The following is a 23220-nucleotide window of genomic DNA, read 5'->3' on the forward strand; positions in this document are numbered from 1 at the left end:
CAGTGGCTTACTTTATTACCAAAGAAAGGATTATATCCAAAGATGCCTTTTTAAGTCTGCTTATGTCTGCTGAATCATTTCTGAATTATCGAAGTAAATGGCCGCTAACAACTGACCTCTGACATTACAGGAATATTTAAAATGTTCAATATATTAAAACAGAAAACAACTATTTTATACTGTATATATATATATATATATATATATATATATATATATATATATATATATATATATATATATATATATATATATACTGTAGGCCAAGGTGTGTTTATTAATACTCAAAGACAAACTAGTCACGCAGACAGGACATTCAGCAGTCCATCGCTAAATTTAATTCCACATATACAAAAACACCTTGTACACAATTAAACGTTTAAATACATATTTCAAGAGGTCACATTTAGCTGATGATTGACAATAAAGTGCTTTTGGCATACTGTGTGAGAGCCCTGAGCTCAAGTAGGTCTCGAGAGCACCCCTGAATTTGTTCGCTCGGCCCATTCCTTGACTTTTAGGGGTTTTCACGGTGGAAAGAACTGCCAACTATACCAGCACATTTTATGCGACGAATGCCCAGTACTAAAACACTTACATACTTCGGCAATTTGGTTTATTCAATTCACTTATTGCATGCCTTTAGACCATGGGAAAAAAGTACCCTGGGAAAACCCTCACAAACACTGGGAAAACATGTAAACTACACAAAGAAACAGCAACTGGCCTAGCCAGGACTCAAACCAGTGACCCTTTTACTGTGTTAACCACAGTGTTAACGACAGTGTTAACCACTGAAACACCATGCCCCCCTGTCCTGGATTAATCTAGAAAAGAGGGGGAGGAGTAGGGGTGGATAAGGGGACTTTCGAGGCTAAGATGACTAAGATAAGAAAATCTGGTTATTTACAGTATGTGCTTTTGGATTTGTCTGATTGGTAAATCATATGATAGTTAATGCGGTACCAGCCATGGTCAATCATTAGCCCGTTATCCTCTTGAAATTATAGTTTATAAATGAGCTTTACCTAAAAAAAACATACATCTTGAGGAAATCTATGACAAAAACCAACACACACACACACACACACACACACACACACGGACTCCCAACTTTAGAATAAAGTGCCAATGCTTGCAGATCTGTTACTATTTTTATTTAGTAATTGAATCATTGCAGGTACAATTAGGGGCTACAAACTGACAACCAGAGCAACTGAAATTCAGCATGCAGAGGATGGGAACAATCTCAATGAATGGTGTATGGTTTTTGCTGAAGTTGACTAGAAGAAAAAAACTCTATAGGCTGTGTTGAGATTCCTCAATAATCTCATCAGCCCACCTAATAAATTGATTCAAGGAATTTTGGTTCCTCAATTACAAACAATTTCATTTAATATTCAATCCTAATTCTGAGCAGGCTGGTCCTTTTTTTCAAACGCACCAGTTGTAAAAACAAACAAACAAAAAAAATAGCAATCACTGCACTGCCACAAAGCTGACAGACTGTTTTCATGCGCAGTTAAATGTGCAATTATTCTACTAAATGTTGCCTTTTTTAGCTAAATGGAGAACTACCCTCACGCTGTATTTTTCCTACCTATTCAACATGCCGTTTCCTGCTGGCATCTGTTGAAAAAATGTGTTTCAGAGCACAGCGTGGTGCCCATGTAAACCCCTTTCTAAAATCAACTCAGGGTGCACTTCTCTGGCACAATCAGCCCTCTCCAAGCTGTTGCCTCTTTCAAATGGCAAAGGCCACATTGCTGAACCTTTCAGATGTACATCAAGTCCAGCTAGTTTGTTCTGGGAGCTTCAAAAAAAAAAAAAAATCTTACAGAGGGTTTGGAAAAATATCTAGATGGCAGCTTTACAATGGAGGAACATTTGATTCTTCTGAACAAAGACACAGGCTCTGTCTCTCCATGGACGTGCTTTCCATTGAGAAAACTTTCTCCCTAAACTGCAGAGTGACAAAGCAAAAAACAAAACACCTCAAAAAAAGAGCACTCAAGGTGAATTGGACTTTTTTTGAAAGCGTTTCCGCCTTCCTCGTATTCCCAGAGAAATGTGCTTTTGGCAGGGGGCTTTGACAAAGTCGGCCTTAGAATGAAAATCTCATTGCTATTCTAATGCAAATGTCACAATCAGCCTTTGATCCACTCCTAATCGCTCAATAAACATGGCCTTGTTTGATCATTCTGTGATAGCAAGATGGATTTAAGAAATCTGTTTTGAGACCAGCGATGCCCGCAATGTCATAAAAAAAGCCTTATTATTTACAGCAGAGTAGTTTTAACAAGTGTCCTACAGAGGTTTTGCTAAGTATTGCTCAGAAACTGGCTGTACTTGGATTTGGCAACTGACAGGGCCTAATATTAGGATTCTGTCTGTTTTATAAGCAACAAAAAAGTATATATTGATTTTGGTCATTCCACATAAACCACAGAGTCTTTATTTTGGCAGAATAATGCATGGAAACATTTATTCATTCATTTTTTAAGCGTAGTTCCTTTATCCTTTGAGTTAGTTTATCAGGGCTCACCACAGTGCAACGAACCCCCAACTATTCCAGCATATGTTTTACGTAGTAAAAGCCCTTCCAGCTGCAACCCAGTACTGGGAAACACTCATAAACTCTCCCATTCACCCTTGTACTTATACACTATGGCCAATTTTTAGTTAATCCAATTTACCAGAGCACTCAAAGGAAACTCGAGGGAACAAGGAGAGAACAAGCAAACTCCACACGGAACTGCCAACCGGTGCAGTTGGAACTCAAACCAGTGACTAACTTGCTGTGATCTGACAGTGCTAACCACTGTCAATGACACAATAACCTTTATTACTAAAAACTTTATTCAATTTCTAGTAATATTTTATAATATTGCTATTGTTAAGTTATTTCTGTTCAAATTAACCTAGCATGATAGATTTCTGCCTTAATTTGACAGTGGTAATGCACTATATTTGTATTTTAGATGGAGAAAATATGTATTAATATATATGGCCCTAAATTATGACCAAATCTTTGCCTTATTGGAATGTTGTAGATTTCCACACAGCTTATAATGAGGCCTAGAATAAAGTTTGGAGTTGGTAAGGTTCCCTTTTTTTTTTTTTTTTTTTTTTTTTTGCACTTGAAGAAAGAGAAGTGAAACTAGAACAGTAACACTTGGTAAAACTACCATCATTTAAAATGAGTGTTTATATTTGAATATATTTTCTAAAAAGTAATTTGAAAATTGCTAATATATTTTATTAAATGTAATACATGTTTATGTATGCCTTCATTTCAGTGCATGAAGTGAAGTTATTGGTCTTGAGAACTTGGCATGCTGTCAAAAAACTAAACAAAACGCAACACTCATGATGCAAGACACTCGAAAAATTGTCCCAATAAGCCTGCCTTCGCATGTATGTAAGTGGCAGTATGGGTTCAGCATTCTGTCAGCCTGGCAGAAAACGCACCACCACCTTACACACCAACAAAAACATCAAATTTAAACATGTTTTAACTTCTTTTTTTGTTTTTTTTTTACAAAAAAAAAATACAAAAACAGTGAACCTCACTATTAAAAATAGTCAACCTTACTAAACAGCTAGTCAATCACTGTGACCCATCACTAGGCCCACACTAAATCTGCTGCCTTTTTAGTCTGTATAAATATATTTTTGTTCAGTTTTTATACTGATTTCAGTAACCACACTGAATAATCTGCAAGTGCTTATTATTATTTTATTTTGCAATACAGTTTGTAAAGTAATATTTTCTGTCTTGTATATAAAAGACTTTTAAAAGCATTATTTACCAAAAAAGTTGATTGATTTGGATTCAGCCTGTAAACCTAAAATACTATTAAACATATATTATAATAATGTATAACTATTAAAATATCATGAAATAAATTCATTTAATGTGTTAATTTGTTTAAGTTACTATACTAAAATCATTCTGCTTAAATCTGCAGATATTTTACAAAATTCTGTGCAAAAAGACCAAAAAATATCTGCAGATTCTGTCAGGCCCTGCCTAATACTAATGACAACAACAACATTGCAACTACTGAACAAGTTTTGTAAGAGCATATTTCATATATACTAATTTTTTTTTTACTAAGCGGAAATTCAAACCGTTTCCCTAATGACGTTTGCCAAATCAATGAAATGAATGACCGAATTATCAAATAATACCTGCCGTGAGAATAACCGCATTCAGCATCGGGAGGCGCTATAATCACTCTCGTAGGAGAATTTTGCTTTCATCCAAAATAAATAAAGTAATCCAACATGTGCACCCGATAGCTCCGCCCCTTCCGCTACGTAAGCAAACCTGCGGTCGTTGAGTGCGTGAGGTGTCCAACTTTACACACCTCATTTTAGCGGCTGAATGAGTGCATCATCCGGGTAATTAAATAAAAGAGTTTTCAGTGTGAACACACTACTTACACTATTTATACTACAAAATGGCGTAGAATAGAGCATAAATATGCGATTTGGGACGCAGCTAAAGTCAGTGACTAACAGGATTATAAATCTGGAGATTTAGGATGCACAAATAAGCACTGTGATTACCTTCATTTGAGGCACTTCTTTTGATTTTTTAGCTTTTCACAGAGATAAAACTAGTCTTGCTCTTGAATCTGACTCATAGACATTTATAGCTCCACCCTCATTTAAAAAGAGCATCTCATTTGAATAAAAAAAAAAAAAAAAACAGTCACCAAAACACCACAATTTGAACCACAGCCTAAAAGAGGCAGTTTCAAAAGAATACAAAATACATGCTCCAGGGACATCAGAGACTTAAGCCCAATCCTAGTTCTACTCTTTAGCCCATCCCCTTTCCATTGGTGTGCCAATAGCTTGAAGGCATAGGGCTTAGGGGAAGGGTTAGATACCCCTTCGAATGGAAATTTTTCAGGACCACACTCGAAACCAAGGGGTAAGAAAATTTCCCAGAATATACCAGCCATAACGGCAGCATAGCTGCATTATTTTGAATTTTTACAACAAACAAGCATATGTTTTAAAATATTCATAACTGCATTTGTGTTTTACCATCATGCTTTAAAAAAATAAAAAATAAATAAATAAAAAATGCTTAATTTGACTATCTACAATCCATAGTAATTACTCCTGTACAACAGTTCCACAACATTCTGACACTCGATGACACTCAAATGCCCTGTCAGAAAAGTTTAGTGGCTGGTAATGAGCTTTTTAAAGTGTCTGCTATAACAATAATGCTGTTTTGTGTGTGTGTTTACTACAGAAGTCATGAGCGTCTGATCTCTTGTGAAGCATGAGATCATGATGACATATAATGATGTGTGCAGGTGTTGTAGTGGTGTCCTATTTCTTAGGAGTAAATTTTGAAGCCCTTCACCTTCACACTCGGTTTTAAGGGCTAAGGGAAAGAGGGAGGGCTACAGATATAGAATAGGGCCTTATTTTACAGTTTTATTTTTAAAAAGGGGCATAATAAGTTCTCTTTAAAGCTGGACTGTTCTGTAGTTATATGTACTAAATAAAAAAAGTAGATTTCCAAAAAAGTGGAGTATTAATGTCATGTGTCCAGTGTTTTGGTGTGTTCATGTAGTTTCCGGGTTTCTGTCATGTGACTTCCCCATGTGCCGCGATTCCTTTTTTCTATTTTGTCACGCCAGTTGTTAATGTTTCAGTTTTCAACTGTCTCACGCTTTGTGTCTAATTAATTCTATTATGTGCTATGTATTTAAGTCCCTGTTCGTTCGTTCGTTCTTTGTTCGTTATTGAAGTATCATGACTTGTCACCAACCCTTGATTTCTGTGTGTCAATGTTCTAATATCTCCAGTTAGTGTTCTGTGAATAAATACATGTTTGTTTTGATAACTCCTGCAATCCAGTGTATCTCTTTATAGGGTGGGAATGTGACTGTTTCTTTAAGCCAATGCAATTGGAACAGCTTCTGACAGTAATATTAAACCACCCTAAAGAGAAACCAGTTGGAATTGTTTAAGCAGTTCTGGGTTGTTTGATTTTCTAATTAATTTCTTTATTTCCCCACCATCTTTCCAACAAAGCGAACCCAACTTTTAATGAACAAAGGTAGAGGCCTTTAAAAAACGAATTGAGAAGAAATTTCAGCATTTAATTTTTTTCCCATTTCAGAGATAACGCAATCTCAGTGGCAGTGATTCTCTAAGCCAAATCGGTGTTTTAGAGGCTCATTAGATAACAACATCACATTTAGAGCATCATTTGCGCTGGAGATTTTGCTCATGTGGATTTAGGCTTAATATACAGAACCAAGCATTTTGCTTTATATTTTTACATCTTACTCAAATCATATCAGAGCTTCATTCAGCGTAAATATCAAAGGACATCAAACAATTACGTGGATCATTTGTTTGATTATTATTATATGCTGTATTACCCTCATAAGCCCGAGTTACTTGGCAGTAATTTGCAACTTGCACATGATCCAGGGTATTTAAACTCTTGTTAAATCATTAAAATGGCATGTTACCTATCATTTCGTAGGTCAAATCACCTCAGTGACTTAATCTTGAGCTTTAACGGAAATCCTAATAATCACATTGCTTTCCCTGCCTTCACCTCAGACAACCTACACAGCAGAAAGCAATCTAGAGTCTTTAGAGTCGTGGGAGGGTAAAAATATCCAGAAAACAATATTTTTAGCTACGCCGTGCAATTCTCGGCGAAGACTAAAGACCTTTTTTTCCCTGCCGAGAAGCAAATTTGCATGACACAATTACACAAGGGCTTCTAAAATAGCAGAAAGAGTGGCACGTGGAGCCCCACAGGAGTGCACCAAGTACACAAACTCAGCCCGACACTTCTGTTACTATAGCAACCAAGTGCAGGAATTCTCAATCCAGGAATCGGAATGCTGTGGCACACAGGTTTATTGGTAGGTCAAGGGAATGCAGGTAAATATTAAACACATGAAATCATAAATAAATAATATTTATCACCACACGTCCATAATTGATTGATTACATTCAATACAGAATAGCAGCCTTTTTTGCATTATATGTATTCTAAAATGCTTTATTTAAATACTTAAATGAGAATTTGCATAAACTTCTAGCACACAGAACACTGGATGAATGTTTTCTCTAATTTTACAATTCAGAATACATTGTAAACGGCCAAAAACATGAACGTTTTCGAAAAACTTTCACAATTTTGTATGCAATCAGACAACGCATGCAACATATTATTACCGTTTGTATTGTTATTTTTTTTTTCTAAAAAAACATTAAGAATTCAGATATGACTAAAAATATGAGGTTTGGTGTATTTCAGTGCTGCAGAAGTGGAGATTAGTGGGGCAGTTCAGACAGAAAACATTATTTTCAGGAAATGGTCTTTAAAATATATACACTACCTGACAATGTCTTGTCGCTTATCCAAGTTTTAGGAACAACAAATAATAACTTGACCAGTTGAGCATTTTGTATCAGAAGTGGCTTATATGAAAGGCCTCTAGTTTACATAATTTACCCAATTAAAATATGATCATGCCTTGATTTTTAATTATTTAAATTAGGTAAGTTCTGACATTGCTTAGAGAGAAAAAAAGTCTGTTGTCACTTAACAGAAATAATGTACAGTATAGAATATGAAGTCATGCTGCAGTGAGAAAAGAATTGCATTCTTTATTAGAGTTATTATAATAATACCTATTGTAAATTATTAATACTCATATGAAATGGCAAAGAAAGTGTTTTTGCAGGACTCCCAGAGTTCAACAGGGTTATTTAGATTCATCTTTAATGCCTTCTCCTTCATCTTACCCCAGACATGCTCAATAATGATCATTTCATGTGACTGGGCTGGCCAGTTCTGTGGCACCTTGACCTTCTTTGCTTTTAGGAACCTTAATGTATGAGAATGAGTGCTATCCTGCTGAAGAATTTGCCCTCTCATGTGGTTTGTAATGTAATGAGCAGCACAAAAGTCTTGATATCTCAGGTTGTTGATGTTGCCATCTTCTCTGCAGATCTCTCACACACCCCTATACTGAATGTAACCCCAAACCAAGATTTTTCCTTCACTACACCTGACTGATTTCTGTAAAAATCTTGGCTCCATGCAGGTTCCAATAAGTCTTCTGCTGTTTTTGTGATGATTGGGATGAAGTTTAACATATGATTTATCTAAAAAATCTACCTTCTGACACTGTTCCAAATGATCAACTAGAATTCAAGTTATTATGTGTTGTTCTAACAACATATTTAAAATCCACAGTCACAGATTTATTAAGTGCAACACAAAAAAATACACTTAAAAGTGTGTTTTGGATGTTGTCTTTCCATTAGACAAAAAAAAAATAACACTGAATGCGAAGAAAAGCCAAAAAGCCCAAAACTGCTAAATTGAAAGGCACACACACACACACACACACACACACACACACACACACACACACACACACACACACACACACACACACACACACACACACACACACACACACACACACACACACACACACACACACACACACACACACACACACACACACACAAAATGCCTACAGTGTCTCGCCTAAAGAAAGCATTTTGTTATTTGGTCTGAAATCACCAGTTCTGTGTCAAAAGGTCCACTGCAGTTGACCGTACACATATAACAAACAAAATATAACAAACAAACCAGACTGGCTGAAGTAGCATTCGGTTATGGTGGTCCGGAAGACAGGCGTGGTAATCTGCACACTCCTCCACTCCTTAAAGCTGCTTTATCTTGCCAAGAGCAAAGTAATTTGCATACTGTAATGGTGTGCTTCAGTGTCAATAGTGGTAATGGGATTTGCAGAGACGTGGGCTACAAACTAAGCCGAGGAAACAAGCAAAGTGTCCGGAATATTAGAGCTGAGTGGGAGCCAGAACTCTGAGAACGTGCTCGTGAGAGTTAAAGGTTGACCTTACTTTGAAAAACTAAAATGAGCTTTCTGAGATGTTGCTTAGTGATATTTTCAGCTTTTCAATGAACACTCACCTTGAAAAAGCATTATGTTGATGACTCGACAATATCAGACAGTTTTCAAGCAGCTTGCCATTGAAGTCTGTTACTATGGAAGCTTATTTCTGCCTGGGAAATAATAAATAAAAAATGGCATTTGCAAATTTTCACCTCACAGTATTCTGAATAATTTTGATCATTATTATGCTGTGTTATTCTCATCAGCCTGGGCTGCTTGGCAGTATTTTGCAACTTGTATTAAATGATTAAAACTGCATGTTTTCCATTATTTTGTGGGTCATCCCATCTGCCTAATCTGAAGCTTTATTGAATACAAACACCATAACAGGTAATAATTGCTTTCAAAGCCTTGGGCACAGATAGACTGCTAAATATTTTTCTTCCTTGAATTTTAAGTTTATTCCAACACCTTTTCTTTCTCTCCTTCTAAATGCAATTTCATTTTATGGTAACACTTAACAACTTAACAATATGAAAGTATTAGACATCAAACATGAAGAAACAATGAATAATACATTTATTACAATATCCAATTTTCTCTGCTAATGTTAGCTATTAAAAATAAAGTTGTTAATTGTTAGTTCATGTTAACTCACAGTGCATTAAATACAGTTGACAAGCATGACTCTGGATTTTAATAATGGTTTAGTTATGTTAACTAAGGTTAATAAATGTTGTTTATGTATTGTTCATTTTTAGTTCAAGTTAGAACCATTAACTAACATTAACAAGTGAAACCTTATTTTAAAGAAAAACAAAATCTAGGTAGGGAAAAACTCGAATTTCTGAGGAAATACACAATCAGAATTGACAAAAGTTTATAAATAGTTTTAAAAATATTTAAAATTATTGTTTAGCGGTTAAAATCTTCCACAAAATTAGTGGTATATGATAAGTGTTAATTTAGGTTACCATGTGACCTGTAGCCTATCAACCTTTATTTTCTTTACTTTATCCACTGCAAAAATCCAACTTGAAGGAAGTTGAAATTACTTGGCTTTTTTTTTTTTTTTTTTTTTTTTTGCTGGTTTGAAAAAAATCTGTAAAAATATATCTTAACACATTTACTTCACATAAATCTTTTTTTTTTCATTAAGGTAAAAATATTAGTTTTGTGAACAAAACTTTGCAAGTTCACCCAGAAAAGCTTCTGCCAACTTCCTTCCTTTAAAATGAGGTAATCAGTATTTCTAACCCTAATGACAAAAAAATAGAAACACCAATTATAACATTAATGTTATTTTTATTAACAACAACAAAGTGCTACTGCAATAATTCTAATGTAATTTGAAATTATTATCCATTTGTAATTTATCTTTTATTTATTTTGTCATTTTTATTTTTTTATTTGGGGGGGGGTCACAGCTGCAGAAAGACTCTAAATGTGAATTTTCATCTCACATTTACCTAGTTCACTCCACAAAAACAAATGCTAATGTTTTATGCGTAGCAACTGTTTTAACTGATTGATTTAACTGTTATGCATATGTGTATATGGAAGATTATTTCCTAACAGATTTAAAATGAAAATTTAAATGCCTAAAAAGATCAAATAATAAATCAAACTTTCAAAACAACTGCCCAAATGATAAATCAAATGCTCAAATGATCAAATAATAAATCAAAATGCATTCTCAAATGAGAAATCAAATGTAGTTGATATTTAGTTTACATGAACAAGTCAGTAAAATCCTGTAATAATTAAATGACAAATCAAATGCTCAAACTATAATTCAAATTGAGGAACCAGTTTCAGTTACACATGATGGACTCATTACTATGACTATAAAGACACCTCATTCACACAGACTCTTTGCTGAGTCTTGTTTTTCCATGTGAAGCATTAGAAAGCATTTTCCCTGTTTGACCTGCCATGTTTTGATCCTTGTCTTGTTTACTGTTATTGTTGTTTTGCCTCCAGCCCTGTTTCTAATTCTGTGTCTCATAAATGTATTGTAACAATTTTTGTCTGTTTTTTATTATTAATATTTTTTTGTTTGTTTGTTCTGATCATGTATTACTTCTTATTACCAATTTCCAAGAGAACATGAGAAAAAAAGGAAATAAGGATTCTGCTTTTTTTTTTTATTTATTCCAGTTATGCAGAAAAAAAATCAGTTGGCACAACTTAAGTTTTGTTACAGAGTAGTTCACTTCTCCAGAAAACCAATGATCTTATGTTAACCCAACTAAATGTTTTGTATTATTGACAAATAACTTTAGGTCAATGCAGCTGTTTTCTAAAAGTTTAGCGAACAAGAAAAGGCGAAAGGAAATGAGGATTATGCTTTTTTTTTTGTTCAACTGGCTTAATTTTTTTTAGTGTGAGAGATCATTTCAAATGCAAGCTTCCATATGCACTTTAGTCCAATACTCTGAAGTGTTCAGATCTTGCTGACAAGACGACAATAAAAAAAGTATCTAACTAATCCATAACCAGTTTAAACTCCACAACCTTTTACAGCAAACCTTTCAGCGGAACATAAAAGCCCACTGCATTAATCCACCGCAGTCCAGAGGTCAAATCGCTGTTAAACTCTCTCTGTTGGGACAGAACCACAACCCAGCATGTGCAAACCTGCTCTTTAGTGAAGAGTAATGAGCAAGAGAGGGTTAATCTGCTGAGATCATAGGTAATTTAGAGTGGCACTCAACAGGCAGTCAGGCGGAAACTCAGCGTTAGCAGCCGTCACCGTAGAGCTGCCCGGTGGGACGGGGCCGAGGGTATCTCTTCATTAGAATGACATAATCAGTACAAGCACAACGTGAGATGAACTGCCAGCCGTTTCATTGAGGAAAATTCTCCATGGGCCTTCCCAGGATTCCAAGCTCGCGCCCAGCTTCATGGGCGTAATATAAAACAGCTTCAAAGTGAATTCTCCATCTATTTTTGGCATCACCCATGGTGCATTATCAAGGCATCAGAGGTTTGTCTGTAGTTTTATAAAAGCCCGTTCCAATAGCCTGACTAGGAAACAGGGACATGGATGTGTTAATTAAAGGCTTTCTGAAATATTGCACTTACTCTGGATGATTTTATGTATTCGGACTACTGTTTGCATTAAAACTTAAACTTCCAGAGATTTAGTAGATGTGGTAGGTAGGATTCATCATGATGTTCTAAATCTGTGCTCACCAATTCTGGTTTTATTATTATTATTATTATTATTATTATTATTATTATTATTAATATTATTATTATTATTTGCCAAAAGATCATCTAACCACTACAATTTTTCTTTGTAAAAAAAAAAAAAGCAAAAAATGCTGGGTTCCACAAAATCAAAGTAAAATCAAAATAAAGGAATTGTGTTAATCAGTTTTTACAAAATGAAGTAGATTGAACGTAAAACAATTAATTTGCCCCCAAAAATCCTTGAAATTGTGTTGCTTCAGCTAATTTTAAATAAGTAGTTTGAACAAACAGCAAACTTAATTATTTGCAGTGTAGCCTTCCCTCAAAAAATTAAGTACACAAATATATAAATTTTATTTAAATTATTGTATTATTTTTATTTCATATTATCTTACTGGCAAAAAATTTTAACCTACTATTACTATTCATTTAAGATTTGGTGTAATTAAGCCCTAAGTAACAAACCTCACTCACATCCGGTCACGGCACCAATGTAATACTTTTGGGTCTACTTGACCCAGTCCAAGCTGGATTTGAACTAGTGGTTCCTGTGTTATGGACACTCATTGGCCACTTTATTAGGTCCACATTACTAGTACCAGGATGGACCCCTTTTTGCCTTCAGAACTGCCTTAATCCTTCATGGCATAGATTCAACAAGGAACTGGAGCTATTCCTCAAAGATTTTGATCCATACTGACATGATAGCACCACACAGTTGCTGCAGATTTGTTGGCTGCACATCCATGATACGAATCTCCTGTTCCACCACATCCCAAAAGTGCTCTATTGGATTGAGATCTAGTGACTGTGGAGGCTATTTGAGCACAGTGAACTCATTGTCATGTTCAAGAAACCAGCCTGAGATGATTTACGCTTTATGACATGGCACATAATTCTGCTGCAAGTAGCCATCAGAAGATGGGTACACTGTGGTCATATATAAATGGACATGGTCAGCAACAATACTCAGGTAGGCTGTGGCGTTGACACGATGCTCAATGGGTACTAATGGGCTCAAAGTGTGCCAAGAAAATATCCATCACACCATTACACCACCACCACACCAGCCTGAACTGTTGATACAGGATGGATCCATGTTTTCATGTTGTTGATGCCAAATTCTGACTATAACATACTAATGTCGTAAATGTCGTAGCAGAATTGAGACTCATCAGATCAGGCAATGTCCAATTTTCCATTGTCTGATTTTGGCCAGCTTGTGCGAATTGTAGCCTCTTGTTCTAAGCTCACAGGACTGGAACCCGGTGTGGTCTTCAGCTGCAGTAGCCAATCCGCCTTAAGGTTCGATGTGTTGTGCATTCAGAGATTGCATTGAGTTGCTTCCATGTGATTGGCAGATTAGAAATTTGCGTAAACGAGCAGTTGGACAGGTGTACCTAATAAAGTGGCCGGTAAGTGTATTACTGAATCACACATTTAAATGATTCATTAAAAAAAAAGTGATTTGGCTGGAGATGGAGCTGTTTATATTATGTTGAAATGGTTTAAAACCATTTTTATGCCAGAGTAAAAACAGAAAAAGTATCTGATAACACTGCTGTCTAAAACACAAAAGAAGACAGAAACTCAGACAGATCTGGAACAAGTGAAGAGTGAGTAAATGATGCCAAAATTTTTGGGTGAACGATCAATTTTAATACCCCGTAGAACCTAAAGTACACTGCTGAATCAAACACCACCATTTGAAATTTCTATAACAACGTTTTACATAAATCTTTTCTGTTTTGCTCCAACAAAAACGGCACATTCCAACAATTATTAGCCTTTGTTGGAGCAGTGTGAACTAGCTTTCATTCATCACATATTATGCATGTAAACCGCCAGTGGATATTGAAATGCACACTCCACTCAAAACTTGATTTGCTGTTGTCATGGACCTGAAGCAGAGGCAGCTATTAAGATGAAAACGAATCCTCCAATCAGGCAACAAGCCTCAATTTGGCATGAGTGCTTTCTGGCAGGGCTGTTTAAAGAGCCTCTCCATACCAATATCCTTTATCTGAGCAGCAGAGGAAGCCCTCAGACCGACAGAGGATCTTAAAGGAGAAGTCAGACTGCGGTGTGCATTACAAAACCCTCAAACACCGTCCGTCAAGATAACAGTGTCCCAGTAATGAACAACCCACAGCTGCAATCTCTTATTCAAACTGCCTCTGTGTCACACGCCAGAGTTGTTGATTAGATATTGTAAATCCCGAAGGTGGATTTCAACCAGGGTTACATTTTCAACACAAGAAAAAATTGACAAGTCGACGGTTTAGTCAAATAAAAGGCTGAAATGAAAGAAACTCCGGCAGCCAGGAGCAGATAATTGATTTATAATGTATTGGGCCCAGTGATGATCAGCGGTCACCAGAGACAGCGGTTTGGTTCATGTTACCACCTTGCGGTTTTGATCAGACGCCAATAGGCAATTTTGACAGCTCTGCCCGCAGAGCCGCTTCTGTTAAATTGTGGTTGTCATTGTGCAAATAGACATTTCTTCTCGGCTGCAAAGCCAATCAGAAGTGTGTGATTTGAATCAGTTCGTGATCACACAAATTGGATCAGTAAAAAAAGACTGCTTTTTCCATTTTTCACACTAACTGGCCACTTTATTAGGCACTCCTTACTAGTATGAGGTTGCACTCCCATTTTCCAAATTTAAAGTCACCCTAAGGCATAGTACACACACAAAATATGATTTACTGACCGTTTATTTGTTTCAAACCTTTATGAGTTTCTTCTGTTAAACACTAGATCATATTGATACACAGATATTTTGTAGAACGCTGAAAACCTGTAACCATTGGCATTGACTACAAAAAGCAAATACTATGAGGTTCGCTGCTTTTTTTTCATTAGAATATTCCCTTTTTTTTTGTTCAACAAAAGAAAGAAACTCGTAAAAGATATAGAACTACTTGGGGTAAATAGTGAGTAATTTTCATTTTTGGGTGAACTATCCTTTAAAGTGACCTTTCTTTCCCATTCTGATATTGAACCTAATGGGTTGTTTTGATGATGGTCTTTAATAATACAGAAGTAAATGGATGCCAGCTACCAGCATTTATCAAAGTATCTTATTTTGAGGTCAACAGAAGCAAGAAACTATATATACACACTACCTGACAAAAGTCTTATCAATCCCAGTTGTAAGAGGAACACATAATAACTTTACTTCTAGTTGATTGTTTGGAAAACTGTCAGAAGTTAGATTTTTCTGATGAATTATTTGTTGAACTGCATCCCAATCATCACAAATACAGCATAAGATCTACTGTAAGCCACATGGACCCAAGATTCTCAAATAATTTAGTCAAGTTTGGTGAAGGAAAAATAATGTTTTGGGGTTACATTTAGTATGCAATGCAGTAGGGGCATCCGAGAGATCTGCAGAGTGGATGGCAAACTTCAACAGCCTGAGATATCAAGACATTTGCGCTGCCTATTGCATTACAAATCACAGGAGATCGAGGGCAAATTCTTCAGCAGAATAACGCTCCTTATCATACTTTAGCCTCCACATCAAAGTTCCTGAAAGCAAAGAAGGTCAAGGTGCTCCAGGATTGGCCAGCCCTGTCACTAGATATGAACATTATTGGGCATGTCTGGAGTAAGATGAAGGAGACATTAAAGATGAATCCAAAGAATCTTGATGAAGTCTGGGATTCCTGCAAGAACGCTTTTTTTGCCATTCCAGATGACTTTATGAATAAATTATTTGATTCATTGCAGAGATGTATTGATGCAGTCCTCCAAGCTCATGGGAGTCATGCACAATATTCATTCTTTTTCCACTGCACTATGACTTTATATTCTATACTGTACATTATTTCTGTTAAGTGACAAGACTTTTGTCTAAGCAAAGTCAGACCTTACTGTCCAAATTAAATTATTAATAATCAAGGCATGATCATATTTTATTTAGGTTAAATAAGCGTAATATAGAGGCCTTTACCTTTTATTTAAGACACTTCTGAAATGACCAAGGTCAAGTTATCATTTGTTGTTCGTAAAACTTGCATAGGTGACAAGACTGTTGTCAGGCAGTGCATATTTGTGAACTATCCCTTTAAGCGCACCAACAACTGTACATTTCTAAATTTAGCAGCTGCCATGTAATTGGCTAATTTGATATTTACCTAAAGAAGCAGCTGAACAGGTGTACCAACTGTAATAAAGTCTAATATAAGCTGTAGAATATTTAGATAATTTTACTCTCAATCATTAATAACCATGTCAACAAAAACACCTACTTTCATCCATGCAATAAACAGCCAATCATGCGCAGGAGAGACCTTGTACTAACAAACACGCTTCCAAGAACATGTAGTGATTCGGTGGGACTGTCTAACCATTCAGTATGATGTATGAGACCATAGCTAATATGTAAAGTGCTATTAATCTCTTTTTGTTCTCCCTGGAAAGGTCAGCATTTGCAAAAGACAAGTCTGTAGACATTAGATGCGTTGCATTTGCGAACAGAAGGTTGAATCAAAGACAGTGTTTTGCAGATAAGGCCTCAACCATCTGTCTAAGCATAATTACATCACCGTTTTTGTTACTGTTTATTGATTCAGTATATGGTTCTACAGACCCCAGAATAGATTTTTCAATAATGGTTTTGCATGAAACTGGTTTTAATTTGTATATGGTTTCATTTGTTTAAATGTCTCTTGTAAAGGCTTAAACAATCCATTTGTTCATTGCTTTACAATACACTAATAGTCAGTAGTATAATGTGAAGCATTAGACTGGGATCCACATGACTGGGGACATCATGACTGGCTAAATGTTAAAAGTGAAGGGCCACTGTCATCAACAAACGTAATTTTCAAATATTGTAAATAAATAAATGAACACTGTAAAAATGTAAAAATCGCTTTACTCTAATAGTTAGTTCACAGCCACTGTAATACTGCTTCAGATTTTGCAATTCACAAGTGTTTTCCATTTGTTTACAGTTGCATTATGGTACCTTTCAACTTTTGATGTTGAAAATTCAACTGACATTTATTGGCATAGCATTTTGGAGCAGGATAAGTATCAAAAAATAATAAATTTGCATTCATAAAATTTATAAATGCACTGTGCAATTCATAAATTCACAACTCTAATTTGTAAATTTAAAACATGATTCATAAATTCACAACTCCAAATTGTAAATGCAAAACACAATTCATAAATTCACAACTCTAATTAATACATTTTAAAACACAATTCATAAATTCGCGACTCCAATTTGTAAATTCAAAAACAATTAATAAATCCACTACTCCAATTTGTAAATTCAAAGCACAATTCATAAATTTACAACTCCAATTCAAAAATTCAAAACACAATTCACAAATCCACAACTCCAATTCATAAATGCAAAACATAATTCATAAATTCACGACACTAATTTGTAAATTCAAAACACAATTCATAAATTCACGACTCCAATTCATAAATCCACAAATCTAATTCGTAAATTCAAAACAATTCATAAATCTACAACTCCAAATTGTAAATTCAAAGCACAATTCATAAATTCATGATTCCAGTTCGTAAATTCATAAGACAATTTATAAATTCATGACTCTAATTTGTAAATTCAAAACACAATTCATGAATTCACAACTCCAATTCGTAAATTCAAAACACAAAGCATGGAGCGAACGAGTTTGTATTGACCAGCAGACTCTACTTTAGTGTAGGTCTAACATATATGCAACAGCCATAAATTAAATAAGCTGAATAACATTAATATTGAGTATGATGATCTCATATAATTCGTGAATGGCTGGATTCAATGCATTTAGTAGCCAATCTTACTGAAGAAATCATTGATTCAAACGAATCGTTTAAATAGATGACTTGTTTAGTAGTACTTCTGAATTCATGAATTGTGTTTTGAATTTACGAATTGGACTTGTGAATTTATGAATTGTGCTGTGCATTTATCTCATTTATAAATGCAAATGTATAATTATTATTATTATTATTTGAGACTGATCTAGCTTCATATTAGTAGCACATAGTAATTTAAAATAATATAATGTATAATAAATAATATATAGAGAATTAGGTCTGTAAAATAACAAAAAAATGTACTGGCAGTTTATTACAAGGTTTTTGTACTATAATATACGACTCCAATCCAGACCATATATCACTTTAAACTATTATGAATGTTATTAAAAGTCACTTTTTTCAAACTTTGCCCGGTTAAAAGGTGTTGCAAGAAAGACCAAGGTCACATAATGCAATTCAAAAACATGAATAAACAAGGAAAAAAGATGACATGAATAACAAAATACATACATACTGTACAACCTATTATTTAGCTAAGATTTTGAAGAAGGTTGTGCACTTCAATATTTTCAACATCATCTGGTCATTTTATTAGGACCCCCTTGCTAACTTCCACATTCAAAGTTACCTAAATGATCTTTCTCCTCAATTTTTCATTTATTTTGGACTTTATCCGATCCTTTTAACTGCATCTATGTACCAAATCCCACCACTTAAGTAGCTGGAAACTTCCACTATAATACAAACTGAACAATTCAAGTCCACAGCACTGAGCAAAACAATCAGCCTCTGAGATCATTAATAAATAATTGGGTTTGTGTACAAGAGCAATCACTCAACTGAGTCCAGAGCAAAATACAAGAGCTATGAAAGTGGCGGCTCACAACTTTAATTTACAGCAGTTAAAGATTTGACCACATAATGCCACAGACGATCAATAACAAGAAAGAATTCCATTGAAATGTTTAATATTAAACAATAGAGCAGCCTCAAGATCACACAATTAAAAAAGTCTGAACATTAACACACTAACAGTTTCAAAACAGAACAAATTATGAACTTAAACAATGATGATAAATTAAGAGTAAACTGCAACTTACCCTGTACCATACGATCTCTCGTAATCTTCCATCTGTCTTGAAGTTGCACTTTAGAGTCACCGCTTCTCCCACAACAACAGGTAGCAATGGCTCTATCGTTACAGTCAGATATCCTGCAGAGGCAAAACAAGACATCACTTTTATTAAAAATATAAGCCAAATAGCCAGATGGTGATACATGAGGTGCAGACTGAAAAGCTTATCATAAATCAGACCACTTCATGATATAATTGATCATATTATTCAGAATTATGAACTGATTACAGAATGAATTGGAACTAATTGACACAAGTTAACATGCCAGCTCAAAACGATGTCGTTGCTAAGGAAACTAAGGCTTTGGCTTCAACAAAACAAAAGCCTTTTTTGTACACTGAATATAAAATCTATAAAGTGAAAAAAATTATCAAAATATTCCATGATAAAATGTATATAACAAGGCAAATAGTTTTAGTCAAGTAAAATAATATTTCCTATAACTAAATTAATATATATGCATACATTTATAATAACTAAATAGATTTCTTTAAAGGGTCACGAAACACCAAAACACATTTTTTGAGCTGTTGACAGTCGTATATGTGTCCCACACAGCTATAAACACTATTAGGACGCCTATATTTCACTAAAAAGTGTAAATTGGTTGTTTTTGCGTTATTTCAAGCAAATTCGTACTTCCGGTTTGAAACGAATTTTTGAAGCTGCGTCACGGTCATGACATAATAGCGTTGTATTCCAGCGTGCAGACTGGACGTCTGTGCCAGAGTGAGTCTTATTACGTCTTACAGTGTGATGCATTAATGCATGAGTAAGGCTTGGTTCAAACCAATCAGCGCGCTCTATTGTGCAACTTCATTAATATTCATTAGTGTCACAGTGTTTTCACGACAGAGACGCCACGTTGTGTTGGCAAAACAAGCGTGAAGTGTTGCTTTTATAGTTTGCTGCCGTTAAGTTTTGTTTTCATTTTCTCTCTGTGAGAGCGCAGCTGGCGTCACGTGTGGATTAACAGTGTACGCGACGCTCAACAACAATAACTTACGTGTCTAAGGAGGATTATTGTTTACATGAGAGCTGTTCTCATCTCCAAACGCTGAGATCTGGATTCGCTTGTAGTATTCTCTTCATAAAGACGTGGCTCTAGTTGCTGGTGATTGTCCTGTCTCTACAGATTTGGTAAGTGAGCGACCGGTACTCTTTGTTTATTCAGTTTGCTCGTATCGAACTAAGTTAACTATTGCACCGAGTCACCGAGTGTAAACACGTTAGCATCACAACCAAACTTTAACCTCGTGTAGGGTTTTTACGGCATTTAGTGACCGGAATAACACACGCGGCTTTCTGACGCTACCTGCCGTGTGCATCTAAGTTTCCGGGAAATGCGGAGGTTTTTTTTTTCTCTCATTCGCCGTGCGCTATCAAACATTGCATGAAAAATACACGCTTAGAGCAGTTCCTCCAATCAAATATCTCGTTTGTCGCGAGGGGCATGAATGAATTCCCTGAATGAAAGAGCCAAACTGCAGTTAAAGTCCAACATTTAATAATTTGGCAAATAATTCAACTACAGATGTCCATGTAGGTTAAACACCATCACTTTCTCCTGTCTGTGTATTTTGACTCTGAAACTCGCGCGTGCCCAAATAGACACTCCCACACCCTCCCACTTTAGTTCCTCCGACACTCCCCCCTAAACAGAGCTGGACACGCCCACTTTTCTGATTTTTTCCAAAGTAGAGGTGTGAAAACACCCTGCTGAAACGAGGGGGTTTCATGGCCTTTTAAGTATTTTTTATTTTTATTTTTTTGTTAAATCTTGACTTTTTAATAAAAAGCAAGAAAATGTTGTATAGTTAGTGTGTTTGTAAAATTGGCTAAGTAAAACATATGTTAATCTTTAGGGGCCCTATCATGCACTAAGGTGCAAGACATGTTTTTGACATTTGTTGCTATTTTCAGATAAGAGCAACCCTAATTTTTACGTTTTGTGCCATGTTGGGTAAATAGCAAATACATTTGCACCACTTTGTGTACTCATGGGTGTTCCGGTCTAAAAAGGAGGTGTTTTATAGCATAGTGTTGGCATGTTGCTATTTTCAGGGAACTGAAATAGGGTCACTGACTGAATGAAAGCTTGTCTAAAGTCCAGCATGTTAGTTATGCGCCTATGCAGATCTGTACAGACAGGATGTACAGCAATATACAAATACCTTTATATGTGAAAAAATGTAAGTGTTAAAATGTTACAGAAATTATTAATTCCTACATAAATATAAAAACCACTACTTCTATGCCTTCTTCATGTCCGGGGGCTTTTTTCAGTTTATTCATGACAATTTGCATTAGTATATTGTTATTATTAGCAGTATTATTTATTATATGCATTTTTTTTATATAAACAAGCTTAGATTTATCTATCTGTCGGGTTTTGGAGACATATGCATTACTATTTGAGGCATAAAAATTGCTTTTTTGGCCACACTTCATTAATATTGTTCATTTATTCATTTGCTGAAAATTAGAACTGAATATAGAAATCATTTTCAAACAAATCTTTGCACTTAACAAATGAATTTAAATATGAAGGCTGAGGGATGTCTTCAGTGGAGTGAGTACAACACTGTTTCCTTATCCATGTAAGTAAAGGAGTAAAGAGTAAAAGTAAAGAGAAAGTAAAAAGGCCAAATGGAGGAGGCTCCATATAAATAGCAAATGCACCAAGGCACGATGCAACTGACTCTTAAAGGGAATGGGAGATGAGACTCTGATTAATTTATTGCACGTCATTCTCAAACCACACCTATAACTCTTTAAGAGAATAAGCTCAACTCTGTTAGGCCATGCACCAGGATTCAGAGTGTATTTTTTTTGTCCTTAAAATCACAAAAGTGGATTCGGACACGCCCTTGATGCTTTTGTGCCATTTATCTTTAGACATGAACTTTGTGTAATGAAAAATTTTATGAAAAAACATTATTTATTCTCTTAATATTCAAAAATTTAAAAGCCCCCAAAACCTTGATTAACTCTTTAAAGGATTTAGAATTTCTAGAGTATCAAACAAGGAAAATTTTTTTTTTTTTGAAATGTAATAATTTTTAAAAATACAGTGCGTCGACGTTAGAACCTCATTCTTGAGTTTAGATCTTCTGAACAGCATCAGCATTTCCCTTTACTCACCTTTACTCACACTCACACACTCACACACACACACACACAGAAGTGTGAAGGAGCTTCTTTTGCTCCATTAATTACACTTAAGGCATGGACACTTTGCCATCTGTTTAATTTTGTCTCCAAATCAGCTTGGCTATGGCAGTCCCACCCCACAAATAAACTAACACTTCAAATCCTGCTAGCCACAATTAGAACACACAATTATTTTGATGATCACAGCATATCTGACTATTTATGCTAATTATTTGACCTTATTTATGCACTACTGTAATAAAGTTCAGTGACACATTTCAAAGAATGCTGGGAAAAACAAATTCTTCCACAAAAGGCTATGTGTAACAGGCTAACTAACTAAGTAATGTGAACAATTTCTCATTTCTCTGGCCTCTTTCACTTACTTTCTCTTTTCACTTTTGCTATGCTAATACTGGTTTACTTGGTGCCGTGACCCGGATTTAAATAGCATTTCAGTGGTGAGTTTAACTAGAAGTAAGCTTTGCTCTCTCTGCCTTAAGTGACACCATACTAGTAACATCATAAAGGCTGAGTGTTCAGCTGAGTGTTTTGATGCTGAAGATGCCACTTCAAATCCCAATCAGAGACGAGTGAATAGAACTGTAGAGGTTTATTGGTGGAGAGACCCAGTCAGAATCGATGCTTAGAAGTGTAATGAAGGCCAGCAAGTAGAGTCCTTTTGGCATCCTCACCTCAGATGCCAAACATGCCATGTTCAATCTTCCTGGTCTGAATAGAACTTTAAGGTCTATATTGGTGCAGTGTCCCAGATGAGAATAAGTGGTGGGTGGGTTTTGTGTAATGGAGGGAAGGTAGACGAACGTGTGTGGGTAAACTTCACTCCCTGTGCCAGTTTGAATCCCACTTGAAGTTGTGCTAGTAGAAGTGGAAGGGTTTGTTGGTGCCATGACCCAGATGTGAGAGATGTTTGTTTGCGGAGTGTAATAGAGGTCAGTAAGTAGAAGCTGTGTGAGTAAACCGCATTTCCCTGGCCT

The 23220-nt window shown here is 35.5% G+C and overlaps 1 protein-coding gene across 4 annotated transcripts in view; it reads right to left on the reverse strand.

Moving 5' to 3' along the window:
• Positions 1-23220, reverse strand: part of igsf21a (immunoglobin superfamily, member 21a) — a 425352-nt gene that overhangs the window by 241347 nt on the left and 160785 nt on the right. For all 4 annotated transcript variants that reach the window (XM_073916068.1, XM_073916067.1, NM_001278321.1 and 1 more), the window contains 1 exon segment: positions 19034-19146. Coding sequence is in view for 2 of the 4 variants with exons in the window: in NM_001278321.1 (NP_001265250.1) it covers positions 19034-19146 (113 nt within the window). In the remaining 2 variants the exon portion in view is untranslated.

Source organism: Danio rerio, chromosome 11 (assembly GCF_049306965.1).
Source record: "Danio rerio strain Tuebingen ecotype United States chromosome 11, GRCz12tu, whole genome shotgun sequence".
Lineage (NCBI taxonomy): Eukaryota > Metazoa > Chordata > Actinopteri > Cypriniformes > Danionidae > Danio > Danio rerio.